The sequence below is a fragment of the Octopus sinensis genome, linkage group LG17 (assembly GCF_006345805.1).
Source record: "Octopus sinensis linkage group LG17, ASM634580v1, whole genome shotgun sequence".
Classification (NCBI taxonomy): Eukaryota; Metazoa; Mollusca; class Cephalopoda; order Octopoda; family Octopodidae; genus Octopus; species Octopus sinensis.
The window spans coordinates 5,087,212-5,104,711 of record NC_043013.1 but is presented as its reverse complement, the minus strand read 5'-3'; the positions used below and the strand labels follow the sequence as shown (position 1 = coordinate 5,104,711).

Sequence of the window (17,500 nt, the reverse complement as noted above, 5' to 3'; positions counted from 1 at the left end):
TAATTGGTTCCAATTTTGGCTCATGGCCAGCAATTTTGTTTTAGGGGAAAGGGGTCAGCCGATTACATCAACCCCACCACAACTTGACCGGGACTTAAAATTATTGATGTCAAAAGAATGAAAGATGAAGATGACCTCAGCAAGATCTCATACCATTTCAACAGAAATATGGTAACAAAAAAAAAAATGTTTAACAAACAAATATGAAAATAAAAAAATAATCCATAGAAATAAATGAGAGGAAATCTGTGTTAATGTTATTATTTTGAAATAAATTGAGGTAGGCGATTGCCAGAAGCACCAGAGTGTCAGATGAGATATCTTGCAGTATTTGTTACAAATCTTTACATTCTGAGTTCAATCTCAGCTGAAGCCAAATTTACCTTCCATCTTTCTGGGTCCGGTAAACTAAACAACCAGTCAAGAACTGGGGATGATACAATCAACTGACCCCTTCCAACAAATTTTTGGTCTTGTGTTTATGTCAGAAATTTATGATTTAAAAATAGACTTGAGGTGTAGCCACCATGGCCGTGTGGTTAAGAAACTCATTTTCCAACAATGTGGTTTTGGGTTCAATCTCACTGTGTGGACCTTGGGCAAATGTCTTCTACTCTAGCCTCAGGCTGACCAATGCTTTGTGACTGAATTTGGAAGATGGAAACTGTATGAAAGCCCATTATGTGTGTGTGTGTGTGTCCACCATTATTTCACAACCATGTTGGTTTGTACAAGACCCCCATGACTTAGTAATTTAGCAAAAGAGACTTATAGAATATATACTATACTTTAAAAAAATAAGTCCTGGGGTCAATTTGTTGGACTAAAACCCTTCAAGGTGGTGCTCCAGCATGGCAAGAATCCAACAACAGAAACAAGCAAAATAAATAAAAGAAGACCTTTGACATAGGAAACAGAGGACTTTCAAAATGTGATTTGTATTTCTAGAGGATTTCTTGAGATAATCCTTCACTACTTTAAGCACAAAGCCTGAAATTTTGAGGGAAGGGGCTAATCAGTTCCATCAACCTCACCAGCGCTCAACGGTCCCAGAAAATATGAAAGACAAAGTCAACCTTGGCAGCATTTGAACTCAGAACGTAAAGCCAGAAGAACTGCTGCTAAGCAATTTGCGTGACGAGTTAATGATTCCGTCAGCTGATTGCCTTAATTTCTTGAAATAATGAGGACAAATAAAATAACTGCATGCGTTAGTTATAGAAATAACGACAGACATGGACTGTGAGTGTTGGCTGCTCAATTAATTAATGATAAACAGAATATGGTAGAGTGTCAGCTGATGGTAACGACCGCAACTTCCAGACGTTGAGGTTAAACGAGATAAAATGGTGGTTCCTAAAAAAGTTAGGGAATACCAGAAACTCATGAAAATAATGAGGTTATTTGTTATCAAAGACTCTGTGTGTGTGTGTGTGGTGTGTGTGTGTGTGTCCGTGTGAGTAGGTGTGTGTGTGTGTGTCCGTGTGATCATGGGTTTGTGTATGTGTGTGACTGTGTGTGTGTGTGTGTGTGTGAATTGTGGGTATGTGTAAGCATGTCTGATTGTATATGTGGGATTACTCGTATATATATATATGCGTGTGTGTATTTGTGTGTGTGTGTTTGTGTATGTATGTGTATAATTGTGTGCTTGTGGTTGAATATATGCGTGTGTAATTGTATGTATGTGTTTAATTGCATGTATGATTATATGTGAGTGAATGTCTGTGTGTGTGTGTGTGTGTGTGTGTGTGTGTGTGTATGTGTGTGTGAGATTATGAAAGTCACTTTCAATAAACTAATAACAGACATCAATATGCAAACTGAATATTTTGTTTCTGCACACACACACACATGAACAGACACACCAATAAACATAAACACACAAACACACACACACACACAGAGAGACATATATACACACATCAACACAAACTTGAACACAACTGCACACTCAGCCACAAAAACACATAAATAGACACAAACACACAGATAAACATATACACACACATTCACAAAACACGTACACACATACACACACACACATGCTTGTATGTACATACACACTCACAGCCTTAATCTAAACACAGAGCAAACAGAAACGACAGTGTAATGCCTTGCAAAAGACATGAACTGAAGGTTGGCTGGAGAAATATAAAGATTAGGTTGGGGTATTTGCCTTATGATCGTAAGGTCGTGAGTTCAATTCCCAGCGACACACTGTGTCCAATTCATGTTGCTTCAGTCTACTCAGCTGGCAAAAGTGAGCTGTACCAGTAATTACAAAGGCGGCGAACAGGAAGAATCGTTGGGGCGCCGGGCAAAATGCTTAGTGGTATTTCGTCTGCCGCTACATTCTGAGTTCAAATTCCGCCGAGGTCGACTTTGCCTTTCATCCTTTTGGGGTCGATAAATTAAGTACCAGTTACACACTGGGGTCGATATAATCGACTTAATCCGTTTGTCTGTCCTTGTTTGTCCCCTCTGTGTGTAGCCCCTTATAGGTAGTAAAGAAATAATTGCAAAGGGGCCAGCCTTGTCATATTTGGTTCCATGCTGAATCTACCTAAGAACTATATTAAGGGTACATGTGTCTGTGGAGTACTCAGCCAATTGCATGTTAATTTCACGAGCAGGCTGTTCCATCAATCAGATCAACCAGGACAATTGTCATAACTTACGGAGTGCTGCTTAGTTAATTAAAATAGTAACTAGCTTAATTAATATTTCAGTAGAGAATACTGGAAGATTGTGTATGTGTGTGTGGTGGAGTTACATATGTGGGCATGTGTATGTGTGTGTGTGGATGCATATATACGATAGGAAGGGGTGTGTGTGTGCATGTGTAGAGTCATGTAAGTGGGTATGTTTGCGTGTATGTAAGGTCACAAGTGGATATGCATGTGTGACACCTGATGAGTAGTTATATGTGTAGATGTATGGTCTTGCATACACATTTGAAGCTTTCTTCCAAGGAATCTAATGCGCTTGGCTTCGATTTTCCTTTGGGGCTGGCCAGATCGGAGCAATCTCAAGATTAATCAGCCGAAATTGCGAGGATGATCTGGTTTTTGACTGAAGATTAGAGGCTTCGAATGACCCGTCTGTGTTTTTCGTATCATCTTCTAAATGTTTTGCGTTCTTGTCCCAGTTTGTATTTTTTTACATATACATACATATATATGTATGTATGTATGTGTGCATGTATGTAGTCACATGTGCAGGAAGGTGTGTGTGATGTTTGAGCTCATGTGTATTTATGAGTATGGCCACATGTATGTGTATGTATGTACATATGTATGGATGGATGGATGTATATGTGTGTGTGTGTGTATGTGCATATTTTATATCTAAGCATACAAAACAAAATGTGTATCATATAATATACATCCGTATCTGGGTGTATATCTTTATATGGTCATACATATACAGGCTTTGTATGTATACATGTGCATATATATATGTATATATATAGGCGTGTGTGTATGTGTGTGTGCGTGTGTTTGCACTGTACCCTAATCTATGACAGCAATCAGCCACAAAACTGAGTCTGTTTCTGCCTTCGCTGACGTCAATTGTGGATCAGTATCCACGTCAGAAGTGATAAGATCACGTTCATGGAGCTGACTAAATGATTGATAGGGTGAGAGAGAAAGGGGGTAGAGAGGGAGAGATAGAGAGAGAGAGACAGATAGAGAGAGTGGGAGAAAAAGAGAGAAAGATAGAGATATAGACAGATATGAATATATAATGCAAGATAGATAGAAAGATACAGATAGATAGATAGATAGATAGAGAGAGAGAGAGAGAGAGAGAGAGAGACAGACAGATATACAGAGAGAGAGAGAAAGAAATACGGAGAAAGATAGAGTAATAGAGATATAGACAGATAGATAGAAAGAGATGAAGGCAGACAGATAGACAGATAGATAGATCGATAGATAGAGATGCAGAGAGGGGGTATCTATGTTAATACAGTATCAATTTCATTTTAATTAACTCTTGAAATATTAATCAAAGATTAAAATAATTGAAGAATTTAGACAATTTTAATTACAATCAAAATTATAAAGAAATTGTTTCTCAGACATCTATCTATCTTACTGATTCCCTCAACACACCATTACGAAATTTAAGCTAAGAATACACAGGGATGTAACTAAATACTACACAGCATTTATTTAGATGAACATTCTACCATTCTTGCAGACTAACGCTGTACCATTCCTGCAGACCAACGCTGTACCATTCCTGCAGACCAATGCTGTACCATTCCTGCAGACCAACGCTGTACCATTCCTATAGAGCAGCACTCTGCACAGGTGTAATAACTTATGATAGGGTGTGTGCTGTATAAGGAGTCACGTTAAAACAAGTAGATCTAAATTCAACACTGTAGTTTATATCTTAGATTGGTCACACACACATATATATATATATATATATATATATATATATATAGATAGATAAATAGATAGCATTTACTCTTTTACTTGTTTCAGTCATCTGACTGCGGCCATGCTGGAGCATCGCCTTTTTAGTCGAGCAAAGTGTCCCCAGGACATATTTTTATAAGCCTAGTACTTATTCTATAGGTCTCTTTTGCCGAACCGCTAAGTTACGGGGACGTAAACACACCGGTATCAGTTGTCAAGCAATGGTGGGGACACACACACACACACACACACACACACACACACACACACACACACACACACACACACACACATATATATATACACACACGCACATATATACATACACACACACACACACATATATATATATATACATATATGTAAAAATATATATATATATATGTCGTCATCATCATTTAATGTCTGCTTTCCATGCTGGTATGGGTTGGACAGTTTGACAGTAGCTGGCTCAGCAGAAGATTGCACCATGCTTTGCTGTCTGTGTTTCCTAACACTAACCATTCCACAGGCTGCACTCTGTGTGTGTGTGCGTGTATATGGTTAATTTGTGTACTAGTTAAAATCTAAGTTTCAAAGCCGAGTTCTGGTGAAACATGAACAAGATTCAGAAGAAGGCAGATGAGAGACTTACCGAACAAATTTCTGTGGCCACAAAATAGCTCAGTCGATTGAACCATTGTATGTAGGTTTCCAAATGGGAAGTGGGGCTGGTGCCAGTACAGTTCTGTGAAATAAGCAAAAACAAAGCTTTGTAAAATAGTTGAGTTAACAAAAATATAGATGTCATAATAGAGCACTGTCTGTGTGAACATACATACATGCATGTGTATATTGTATGAATAGAGCAAGATTTTATGTTGGAGCTAGGACAAACACCAACAAGCACACTCTGTAAAGTGGCTAGTGACCAACTTGATTTAGATGTTTAGAAGATTCTGTAACTATGTTGAAGACATGACGGCCTCTCAAGTGATGGTGCCATGACAAAATGCATACAGTATACATTCTGCAAAGTGTTTAGCAATGAATTGGAGTCAACTAGAGGTGAGGGGAATTTGTAGTCTTTTCACAGACATGACGACCTCTCTAGTGCCTGTGCTATGAAAAGACACATCCAGTACACTTTGTAAAATGATAGGCAAACAAGCAGACACCATGTCAGGTTGAGAGAATCCTGTATTCTTGTCTTACAAAGTAAGACTTTTAGAGCTTGTCTGCAGAGATCTTCAACTCAGGGCATTTATCCATTCCATTGCCATCTTAAAATAAATTTAGTGTTTATAGTGTAGAATAAAATAAAAATTTATGTACATAACCAAAGATCAACTACTGAAATTTAAACACCATAGATCTTGTTTGATTTAAAAGTTAAATACATTTGGAGAAGCTTACAACAAATGTTCTTTCTAGATTATAAGTATAAATAAATATTGTTATGTCTGTACACTTCAACTTAATCTATTTTCATTTTCTGATCTATCATTGATGTCATAAGTTCTTTAACAGAAATGCAATTAAGGAAAGCTATTCTTGTTTTAAGTTTTGCTAGCTTCAATAACCATTTTAATTTCAGAAACCTTTTAAATAACAATGGAAAGAACATTATTCTAGTTTCTTCTACTTGTAACAGAATCACCTTACGTAATTGTCTCCTTAATGGTAACTGTATTTTGAAAGCTCTGTATTAAAGTCTGAACCAACAACACCAAGAATTATATTGGCATTACTTCTTTGATTATCATTATCATTTAATGTATTTGTTCCATTTTGACATGGATTGGAGAGTTTGAAAGGTCCTTGGACCAGCTCCACTGTCTACTTTGGTATGGTTTCTATGGCTGGATGTCCTTCCTAATGCCAACCACTTTACAGAGTGTACAAAGTGCTTTTTTATTGTGTCACCAATACTAGTGAGGTTACCGTGCAGCTTGCAAGGCTTTGAGCCTTGAGGAAGGTGGCTTTATGTTTAGGAGATGAAGGAGCGTGAAAGGAAATTTACCAGAAGATTCTCCCAACATCTGCAGATCAATAAATTAAGACAATTATTGTGAAATGATGAATAAACTAGCAAAATAATACTTACACCATTGATACTATCTTTAACACATGCACAAACAAACTCTTCAGCTCCGATATGGGAAAAACGATCCTGAAAATTACAGAGATTAAAAAATTGGTAAAATGAATTCACACAAAAAATAAAAGGTTAATTTTTGTCTCTAACCCTTAACTTCCTGCTAAACCTTTTGATACCGACCCATTCAAAACTGCCTCTTGATCTACAAAGCAAACTTATTATTTTTTGAAGAGAATTAAATTAAAACCTTCCATCAAAATTTTCTGTTAATTGCTGACAAGAATGACATCAGGCTGTAAAATACTACCTTACAATAAGTCTCCATCTACCCCATGCTAGCATGGAAAAACAGATGTAAATTGAATAAACAAATGAATGACAAACACTTTAAACCTTGTAGATTTTGTTTTGTTTCATATAACTAGAATCCTGTATTAGGGGTTTTGGTATCAAAAGGATTAATCTTACTAAAAGAGGAAAAATTGTCATGCCCATTGTCAACCCAGCATACTGAATTAAATAGAGTTATGTGCCCTTGTGAGATTAGTATTTTAATACTTAATAAAACATGTTGGTGTGATGTTTCTGCAATATTTATATTGGTAAGTCCTGGGTATGACTGCATCCAGTAGTGGTGTCGTGTTATAGAAGAAACTCCACTACAAACCCTCACTGCCTCGTGACTGCCTTGAAAAAAGAAAAAGAGACAACCTCAACAGCAAATAAAGGAGTGGAGTCCTTCAAGTGGTCAGGTGCCCTCTTTGACACTCTTCCTGCATCTCCAGGCTAGGTGGAGTTCTCCAACCCTGAACACCAATTCAACTAAGAGAAGACCACTTGAATGTAAAGCCTGCAGCTTGCTGCTTTCCACAGCTGTCTTAGCTTGCTGAGCCACTGTGTTCAGAGCTCTAAAGTCTTAAGTGTGGTATCGGATTGCGCAGACTGACTCCCACTTTAGAACTAACAAGTGCAGGCAGGAAGAAAAGTACTGCAGCATCAAGGATCGGTTTACAGAGCCACTTGAGGGTGTTCAACTCTTTTGCATGATCTTCAGACACAAAGAAAGTGCCAGTATTTATGTCAATATTTATGTGTATGCTGGAAAAAAAAAATACTTACCAATTCAATGTTAGTCAGTTGTTGCGCCAATGTTAATGGGTCAGGACAAACGTCTATAATGTCGGTCTGGTCAAAAGAGAAAATTGATATAGTTTATAAATGAAGATAATAACAACAGCAATAGTAATAAAGTTTATAAATGGAGGGTAATAATAATAATAATGATAATAATAATAATTAATAATAATAATAAAAATAAAGATCGGTGCAAGTATGAGGGTAGAACACCTACAAAAATCAGCATTGCTTGGAATTGCAAGAATTCGTTGCAGGGTTCTTGAATAAACAAGTGCCACCTTAGTCTGCTGGCTGTGGACAGCTGACACTTTTCATCATACCCAGCAAAATAAGCTGTGAGTTTTCATATAATAATAATAATAATAATAATAGTTTTAAATTTTGGCACAAGGCCAGCAGATTAGGGGGAAATGGTAAGCTGATTACGTTGACCCCAGTGTTCAACTGTTACTTATTTTATCGACTGCAAAAGGATGAAAGGCTAAGTCAACCTCAGCTTCTAAATAACAGAAAAGTGGTATAAACAGGAACCAGATGCTGTGATAGAAAATTAGAATTACAAGATCTTGTAGGACTTCTCCATAAAGGTGACCATTCTACTGAACAAGAAGACCAGATATGGTTATAAAGTTAAAGATTTTTGCAATTCCCTTGAAGAAATGAGAAATATTGGGATTGAGCCAGAGTGCTGAAGAGACTGTGGAAGACCAAGACAACAATTATTCCTGCAGTAATTGGTGAACTTGGCACCACACCCAAAATCCTATCTAAAAGACTGAAAGAAGTTGGAAATAAAACTTGCATTGTCAACCTGCAGGAAAGTACCATTCTATTTTCTGGGGAAATGTAAAGATCTAGGTCGTGGAACATGATGCCCTTCATTTTGAAGAATAGTTGTTGTTGTTTTTTAATAAATTCTTGCATAAAAAAAATCATTATTTTAACATGACACACAAACTTTTCCCTCAACCTAATATATATATATATATAAATATATATATATATAATATATACACATGCACACACAGACATAAATGCATGTATGTATACATATGCATACATATATATTTAAGCAAATATGTAAGTGTATGTGAGTGTGTGAAGATGCATGGGTAAGTAATCACGGTGTCTGGGTCTCAATCAAAACATCATGGGTTCAATCTGAATCAGGCAGACACTGTGCCCTTGAACAAGATATTTCATGTTACGCCAGTCTACTTAGCTAAAAATGAGTACCAGCTGAGTGCTGGTACAGCTCTCTCTCTCTCTCTGTCACATCCTGGAGGTGTCATTGGTTCAAAGGAGAGAGGGTGTCTAAGTCAGCTGTGATTACACAGGCACCTATAACAATTAGTGAGAGCATGGTACATGCTACTCAGCCACACAGTTTACATGGTTGACAGCTGGCTTTTAAACACGCACCCTTCCCCTATCAGAGGTTGTATACATGCATACTCCCATATACACAAACATACATTACATACACACACACACACACATGTACATACATACATACACACACACATATATATATATATATACACACACATATATAGACACACATACGCACACACATATATACACACATATATACACACATACATACACATGCACAAATATATATTCATACACACACACACACATAACAGATAGTAAAAAAAGGAAACAAATAAAAGATGAAAAAGTAAGAGACGTAAAGCGAATGATTAAAACCATTTGTTGAAAATGGGGAAATAGGTTTAAAATTAAACATTTGACGATGATGATGATGATGATGATAAACAACAGTTTTATGAACTCATTAAAAGGGGAAAAAAGAATAACAATAATGAAAAAAGTACATATTCCTGACTGAAAATCTAATTAGAGAATGAGAGAGGGAGAGACGAGAGAGGGAGAGAGAGACAATAGAGAGGGAGAGACAAGAGAGAGAGAGGGGGAGAGAGGGAGATACAAGAGAGAGAGAGGGGGAGATAGGGAGAGACAAGAGAGAGATGGTAAGACAAGAGAAGGAAAGACAAGAGAGGGAAAGACAAGAGAGAGAGAGAGAGGGAGAGACAAGAGAGAGAGAAAGGAAACAAAGAGAAAATGGAAGAATATGGAGAGGAAATGAAGGAGAAAAAGAGAATAAGAGAGATGGGGGAGGAAAGAAGAGACAGAGGAAGGAGAGAGAGAGAGGGGCAGGAAACGAGGGGGAAGAATAGAAAAAGGAGAGGTAGAGGAAAGAGAAAGTCGGGAGAAAGAGGGGGAGAGAGGGGGAGTAAAGAAGTGTGTGAGACAGTGGGAATGGGAGAAAGTGGTAGAAGGATTGGTATGTTGTAGAGATTTTAAAGAGAAACATATAGGTTGTAAAATTAAGTATGGTCATATAGTGATTTCTAATTTTTGGCACAAGGCCAGCAATTTCACGGGAGGGAGTAAGTCGATTACATCAACCTCAGTATACAACTGGTACTTATTTTATTGACCCTGAAGGAATGAAAGGCAAAGCTGACCTTGGGGGTAATTTGAGCAGGTCATATATTAGTAACTGTGGATAAGGTGTTAGTGATGATTCTGTTGGATGGAGTTTAGAGTATCAATGTTGTTGGTTGACTAAATAAATTGTAGCATATGTTAGCTCAAGAACTGAAGAATAAGTCAATAAATTGTTATTGATTAAACAGAATTGTGTCAGTGAGTGTAGATGGATGTGTGTGAAAATGGTGGAATCAAATAAACGGACAGCAGTTTATACAAGTTGTACTTTAATTTAGCAATCCTGAATATGCTTGGGCTAAACACTTATTTGATGAGGGTGCTCCCATACCCAGTCTTTGAATGCAGGAGTTGAAGTTCTCATCAGGCAGTGAAGTAGCTCTGTATATATTTTGGTCCCTTTCACTGTGACATTAGAGGTATCTTAGGCCACTCAGTAATGTAGGTGATGGCTCTCCAGCACAGCAACATGAAATTAGTTAAGTCGGAAGTTGTGACCTGAGTAAGATGTTTAGACTGAGCCAGATATTTCAGCTCATTTGTCATCCATTTTATTGGGTGCACTACTGCAGTTTCCTTTGTCTTGGGAAATAGAAAGGGGTCTTGACTGCTCGATGTTGCCCTAACATGACCTACAGTGTAGGTAAAAGAGAGGGTAATTGCAGAGATGAACCAGGGTAAGGAGGAGAAAGAAAAGAGGGTATGCAGTATCTATGATTACATAAAGAATCCAAATGTGACCATCCTGTCCTTATAAGAAGTATGTAGTATTTACATTAGGTAATGTAATTCTAGATATCTCTACAAAGGCAGGATAGCCACAGTAGGAATCTTTATGAGGAGGAGGAGGAAAAAAGAGAGTTTGTAGTATCTAGAATTATGTAGGAAATCCAATTGTGACTGTCCTGTCTTTATAGATGTATTTAACATTACATTAGACAAGGTAATTCTAAATACATGTTCAAAGGCAGGATGGTCACATTTGGATCCCTTATGGTCAGGAGAAAGAAGTTGGTATCCAGAATTACATTAAATGTATTTCTAGATAACTTTAGCATGAGAGGATGGTCACAGCTGGATTCCCTATGATTAGGATCGAACTGGAGTTAAACAAGAACAAGAAAAAGAACAACAACAATAATGACAACAACATATGCTGGTGATATTGGTAAGCTGAGCCTCTTCATTGTACTTATTTACTGGTCTGTGAAACAAACCATCAAGAATTGGTTTTACCAAGGCCTTACAATACTGTTCCAATGATGTAATATCAAGTGCTGACCTTTCACATAAAGGTCAACAAACAGTTATGCCACTCTCACATTACAGTTATTCCTATTTAAAGACCTTAACGCCACCTGTTCTCAGATACAGATACACCTGTTAAACCTGATTATCGATGATGTGTGTCATAGAACTTGACATTAAGTTGTGGTGTCAATGTTATTACCTCGTTAGCATCAGTGATCTGATTTAATCTTTGGACTTAATTTCAGATTTTGTTAATTATGTGGTTTAGAGATTTTCTTCTTAACTATGTGGTCTTGGGTTCAGTTCCACTGTATGGCATCTAGGGCAAATGTCTCCTAATATAGCTCCAGGTTAACTAAAGCCATGCGAGTGGATTTGGTAAATGAAAACTGAAAGAAACCTGCCATATATATACATATATATAAGCGCAGGAGTGGCTGTGTGGTAAGTAGTTGCTTACCAACCACATGGTTCCAGGTTCAGTCCCACTGTATGGCACCTTGGGCAAGCGTCTTCTACTATAGCTTCGGCCCAACCAAAGCCTTGTGAGTGGATTTGTTAAATGGAAACTGAAAGAAGCTTGTCATGTGTGTGTGTGTGTGTTTGTCCCCTTGTTTGTCTACCCCCACCATCGCTTGACAACTGATGTTGGTGTGTTTACATGCCCGTAACTTACCAGTTCGGCAAAAGAGACCAATAGAATAAGTACTAGGCTTACAAAGAATAAGTCCTGAGGTTGATTTGCTCGACTAAAGGCAGTGCTCCAGCTTGGCCACTGTCACGTGACCAAAAGAGGTAAAAGAGTAACCCTTACCTGTTCAATATAACCAAGATTTTAGAATTGTGGTTATATTAAACATTAACGGAATACGATAAGTAGTATCTTAGTATAAATAAAGCCACGGAAGAGTCAAGACATCTTCTGACTCCACATCATCAGCCCCACCTCTTCCTTTCCTGTATTTGTTGTAATTACTTTCATGACTCAATCTTAGTAATTAGTAAAGTAATTAATTTCACCAGTGGTCTTTAATAATGATTTTATCATGATTACAATGTAATAGGTTGTGTATATGTGTATATGTGTGTATATGTGTGTATATACGTGTTTATGTCTATATGTATTTGCACATGTATGTGTATGTATGATTATATGTATCTATATATGTGTGATTATAGATATTTATGTGTGTGTCTGTGTGGTTGTGTGTGTATATATCTATGTATGTGTATGTATATCTATATGTGTATATGTGTGTATATATATCTATCTATGTATTTATGTGTATATGTATTTGCACATGTATGTGTATGTATGATTATAGATATTTATGTGTGTGTGTGTATGTATTTGTGTACGTACAAATACATGTGTGTGTGTGTATGTATGCATGTATGTTTAAATGGATGACTAACCAGAGGATATTAGATAATCTTAACGAACATGTAGATGTCCAACGTTATCTGATGAAAGGAAGATACAGAATATGAAATCACCAAACTGACATAAGATTTATGAAATCATTCTGACTCAGTCACATGATTTACAACATACAATCCCACAGATTAAGGATGGGATTATCTCTATTAAATATCTCTATTAAGGCAGCAAGCTGGCAGAATCGTTATCGTACCAGGCAAAATGGTTAGCGGCATTTCGTCTGCCAGTATGTTATGAGTTCAAATTCCGCCGAGGTCGACTTTGCCTTTCATCCCTTCGAGGTTGATAAATTAAGTACCAGTCACGCACTGGGGTCGATGTAATCGACTTAATACCTATGTCTGTCCTTGTTTGTCCCCTCTATGTTTAGCCCCTTGTGGGTAATAAAGAAATAGGTATTTCGTCTGCCGCTATGTTCTGAGTTCAAATTCCGCTGAGGTCGACTTTGCCTTTCATCCTTTCAGGGTTGATTAAATAAATACCAGTTACGCACTGGGGTCGATGTAATCGACTTAATCCCTTCGTCTGTCTTTGTTTGTCTATTCTATGATTAGCCCCTTGTAGGCAATAAATAAATTGTATCTCTATTAAATATCAAATTATGGTTGCAACAGTATGTGACTCATTAATGCAGAATGGGGATTTAAGATGACTTCAACATGTAGGAAAGTGTTGAGCTTCTAGAATTGTTAGTGTAGGACAAAATACTTAGCAGCAATTCTTCTGGTTCTGTATGTTCTGAGTTCAAATCCAACTGAGCTTGACTTTGACAGTATTGTCAGCAAGCTGGATAAAATATTTAGCGGTATTTTTCCAGGTTTAGGCATTCTGGGTTCAAATTCTGCTGAGGCCTACTTTGCCTGGGTCAATAAACTATACAAGTACCAGTCAAGCACTGAGTTGCTTGTCATCAACTAGCTCCACTCCCAACAAAATTTCAGGCATTGTGCCTATAGTAGAAAGAATTATTATTATTATTATTATTGTAAGTTAGTTCACATGAGAAACAGCAGATAAACATTTTACTTTGCCCTAGCTTTGTCTCAAGTAAATTATTTGAAGATTTGAAGCAGAATGTTGCTGACTTATTATTTTTTTTTCTTAACATTTGATAGTAGTTATTGCAGTAGTCATCAGTAATCTTCTTGCTATTATTGTTGTTTGAAACACCCTTCCCTATTGCCCATGTAACATATATATATATATATATATATGTGTGAATGGGTGTATCATCATCATCATCGTTTAATGTCTGCCTTTCGTGCTGGCATGGTGTGTATATGTAATATATGTGTGCATAACACAAGACACACACTGATATAGTCTAAATATAGTCTATCTTGTGGCAACAAAGGTTTGGTTACACTTAAGTTCTCTTACTTAACAAACATATAAACCAACAAAAAACCACACCAATATCCTGTAATGTAAGAAAGAGGAGCGAAAAGCAAATTTAATTTATTATTATTATATAATTGAAACAAATGTTGTTTCTTTAATTTTTCTCCTGTTTGATATATTTTTAAAATTTTATTCTTTATCTCTTGTTTACTTTACATTTATAGTTGCAAGTCATTTTTTTTCTTTTATTGTTTATCTTCTCTCTTTCTGTTTATCTGTCTCTCTAAGTCATCTCTTTTATTTTGTACATGTACATACACACTACCTTTCTCTCTCTTTCTCCACGTCTGTCTCTCTCTAAGACTTTATTCCCCTATATAGCCACCCTCTCTATCTTTCTCACTCTTTCTATGTTCCATATTCTCCCCCTCTCTCTAGCCTGAACCAAACACACTTACTCTCCACCTATATCCCTTCCTTTTCTCTCTATAGATTCATCTTTCACTGTACTCTCTCTGTCTCTGTCTCTCAAAACACACCCTTTCACCCTCCCTCTATCAGGTCACTCCCCACATCCTTCCCCTGTATTTCTCATTTTTTTTTTTAACTCACAGATGTCTCAAGGCCAATTTCTCAACAATATCCACCCAGAGCGGCTCCTTCAATTGCTTCAACAGATCTTTCTGTGTGCATGTACGCATGTCTGTGTTTTGCGTGTGTGTTTGTCAGTGTGTATGAGGAGGTGCTGAAAAATTCCTGGCTTTGGGTAAAAGAAAATATGGGAAGATCAGTTAATTATGATTTTATTTAATATATTCCCTTCTCAGATTCACACACTTATTGCAGCGGTCCTTCAGTTTTTCTAAGTCTGGAAAGGAAGTTTGGGCCTCCAACCAGGCCTTTTTTGATACCCTTAAAACCAGGAACTTTTCAATACCCCCTTGTATGTATGTGTATGTCTATGTATGTGTGTGTTTATGTGTATCTCTGAATGTACATGTACATCTTTTTCTCTGTGTGTATGCATGTTTGTTCGTACACATATGTTTGTGTGTTAGTGCCATATGTATTCATTCACAAGGCATTAGTCAGCCCAAGGTTACAGGTTATGACTTTTGCCCAGAGTGACATGCAGTAGAATTGAACCCCAAATCCTGTGGTTGAGAAGTGTAATTTATAACCACTCAGAACTTTCTACTTCCAGGGCTGTTGTGGTTAAGAAGCTTGCTTTACAACCCTGTGGTCATGGATACAATCTCACTGCCAGGCACTTAGAGCAAGTGTCTTCTACCAAACAATTAAAAGGAGCACTCCATCGATTACAACGACAAGGGTCTCAGATGATACGATCAATTGAACAGCTTGCTCATGAAATTAACGTGAAGTGGCTGAGCACTCTACAGACATGTGTACCCCTTCACATACTTCTCAGGGAGATTCAGCCCTAACCATTAAGCCATGTGCCTTCACACACTGTGGTTAAAAATTACACTTCTCGACCAAAGGATTTGAGGTTCAATTCCACAGCATGTCACTGTGGGTAAGAATCATATACTGTAACCTTGGGCTGACTAATACCTTGTGAGTGAATACACACTGTCTGTGAAATTACTGAGGTTCTTGAATATGAAATTCTCCATAGGTGTGCACAACCAGTAGCTTTTATACTATTATATGCACATACATGTGTGTATGTGAAGGCGCATGGCTCAGTGGTTAGAGCGTCGATCTTACGATCGTGGGGTTGTGAGTTTGATTCCCAGCCCGGGCTGCGTGTTGTGTTCTTGAGCAAGACACTGTTTCACGTTGCTCCAGTTCACTCAGCTGTAGAAATGAGTTGCGACGTCACAGGTGCTAAACTGTATAGGACCCTTTACCTTTCCCTTGGATAACATCAGTGGTGTGGAGAGGGGAGGCTGGTATGCATGGGCGATTGCTGGTCTTCCACAAACAACCTTGCCCAGACTTGTATCTCGGAGGGTAACTTTCTAGGTGCAATCCCATGGTCAGTCACGATCGAAGGGGGTCTCCTCCTCATGTGTGCATGTATACACACACACATATATATACATACATATACATATATACATATACATATATACATATACATATATACACATACATATATACACATACATATATACACATACATATATACACATACATATATACACATACATATATATACATATATATATATACATATATATTACATATATATATATATACATATATAATATATACATATATATATATATACATATATATATATATACATATATATATATATACATATATATATATACATATATATATATATACATATATCATCATCATCATCATCATCATCATCGTCGTTTAACGTCCGTTCTCCATGCTAGCATGGGTTGGACGGTTCGACCGGGGTTCTGGGAAGCCAGAAGGCTGCACCAGGCTCCAGTCTAATTTGGCAATGTTTCTACAGCTGGATGCCCTTCCTAACGCCAACCACTCCGTGAGTGTAGTGGGTGCTTTTTACGTGCCACCTGCACAGGTGCCAGGCGGGGCTGGCAACGGCCACGGTCAGATTGGTGTATTTTACGTGCCACCGGCACGGAAGCCAGTCGAGGCGGTGCTGGCGTCGGCCACGAGTCGGATAGTGCTTTTTACGTACCACCAGACCAGGGATCCTGGCTGGTTCAATTCGATTTCGATTTCGATTTCGCTTGCCCCAACATGTCTTCACAAGCAAAGGGGGTGGCAAGGGTGCCTGTCGTACGGTCGCATTGGAGTATTTTACGTGCCACGGCCACGAGTCGGATAGTGCTTTTTACGTACCACCAGACCAGGGATCTGGCTGGTTCAATTCGATTTCGATTTCGCTTGCCCCAACATGTCTTCACAAGCAAAGGGGGTTGGCATGGGTGCCTGTCGTACGGTCGCATTGGAGTATTTTACGTGCCACGGCCCCGAGTCGGATAGTGCTTTTTACGTACCACCAGGCCAGGGATCCTGGCTGGTTCAATTCGGTTTCGATTCGATTTCGATTTCGCTTGCCCCAACATGTCTTTGCAAGCAGGGGGTTGGGATGCGTGTCTGTCGTCGGATGAGGTTCTATATCAACTTCGCTTGCCTCAACCGGTCTTTGTGTCCAAGGGAGGAAAGGCATTCATAAGTGGGCTGGGCTCACTTGTCCTGCCTGGTCTTCTCACGTACAGAATATTTCCAAAGGTCTCGGTCTCTGGTCATTTCCTCAGTGAGGCCTAAAGTTCGAAGGTCGTGCTTCACCACCTCGTCCCAGGTTTTCTGGGTCTACCTCTTCCACGGGTTCCCTCAACTGCTAGGATTGGCACTTTC

At 38.0% G+C, this 17,500-nt stretch overlaps 1 protein-coding gene across 1 annotated transcript in view; it reads right to left on the bottom strand.

The window, feature by feature from the left end:
- LOC115221021 (ras-GEF domain-containing family member 1B) overlaps positions 1-17,500 on the bottom strand; it is an 89,816-nt gene that overhangs the window by 17,163 nt on the left and 55,153 nt on the right. The window contains exons 9-11 of the mRNA XM_029791237.2: positions 7,636-7,701; positions 6,523-6,588; positions 5,071-5,163 (exon numbers count right to left, since the gene is read on the bottom strand). Coding sequence (XP_029647097.1) covers positions 5,071-5,163; positions 6,523-6,588; positions 7,636-7,701 — 225 coding nt within the window. The remainder of the gene's footprint in view (positions 1-5,070; positions 5,164-6,522; positions 6,589-7,635; positions 7,702-17,500) is intronic.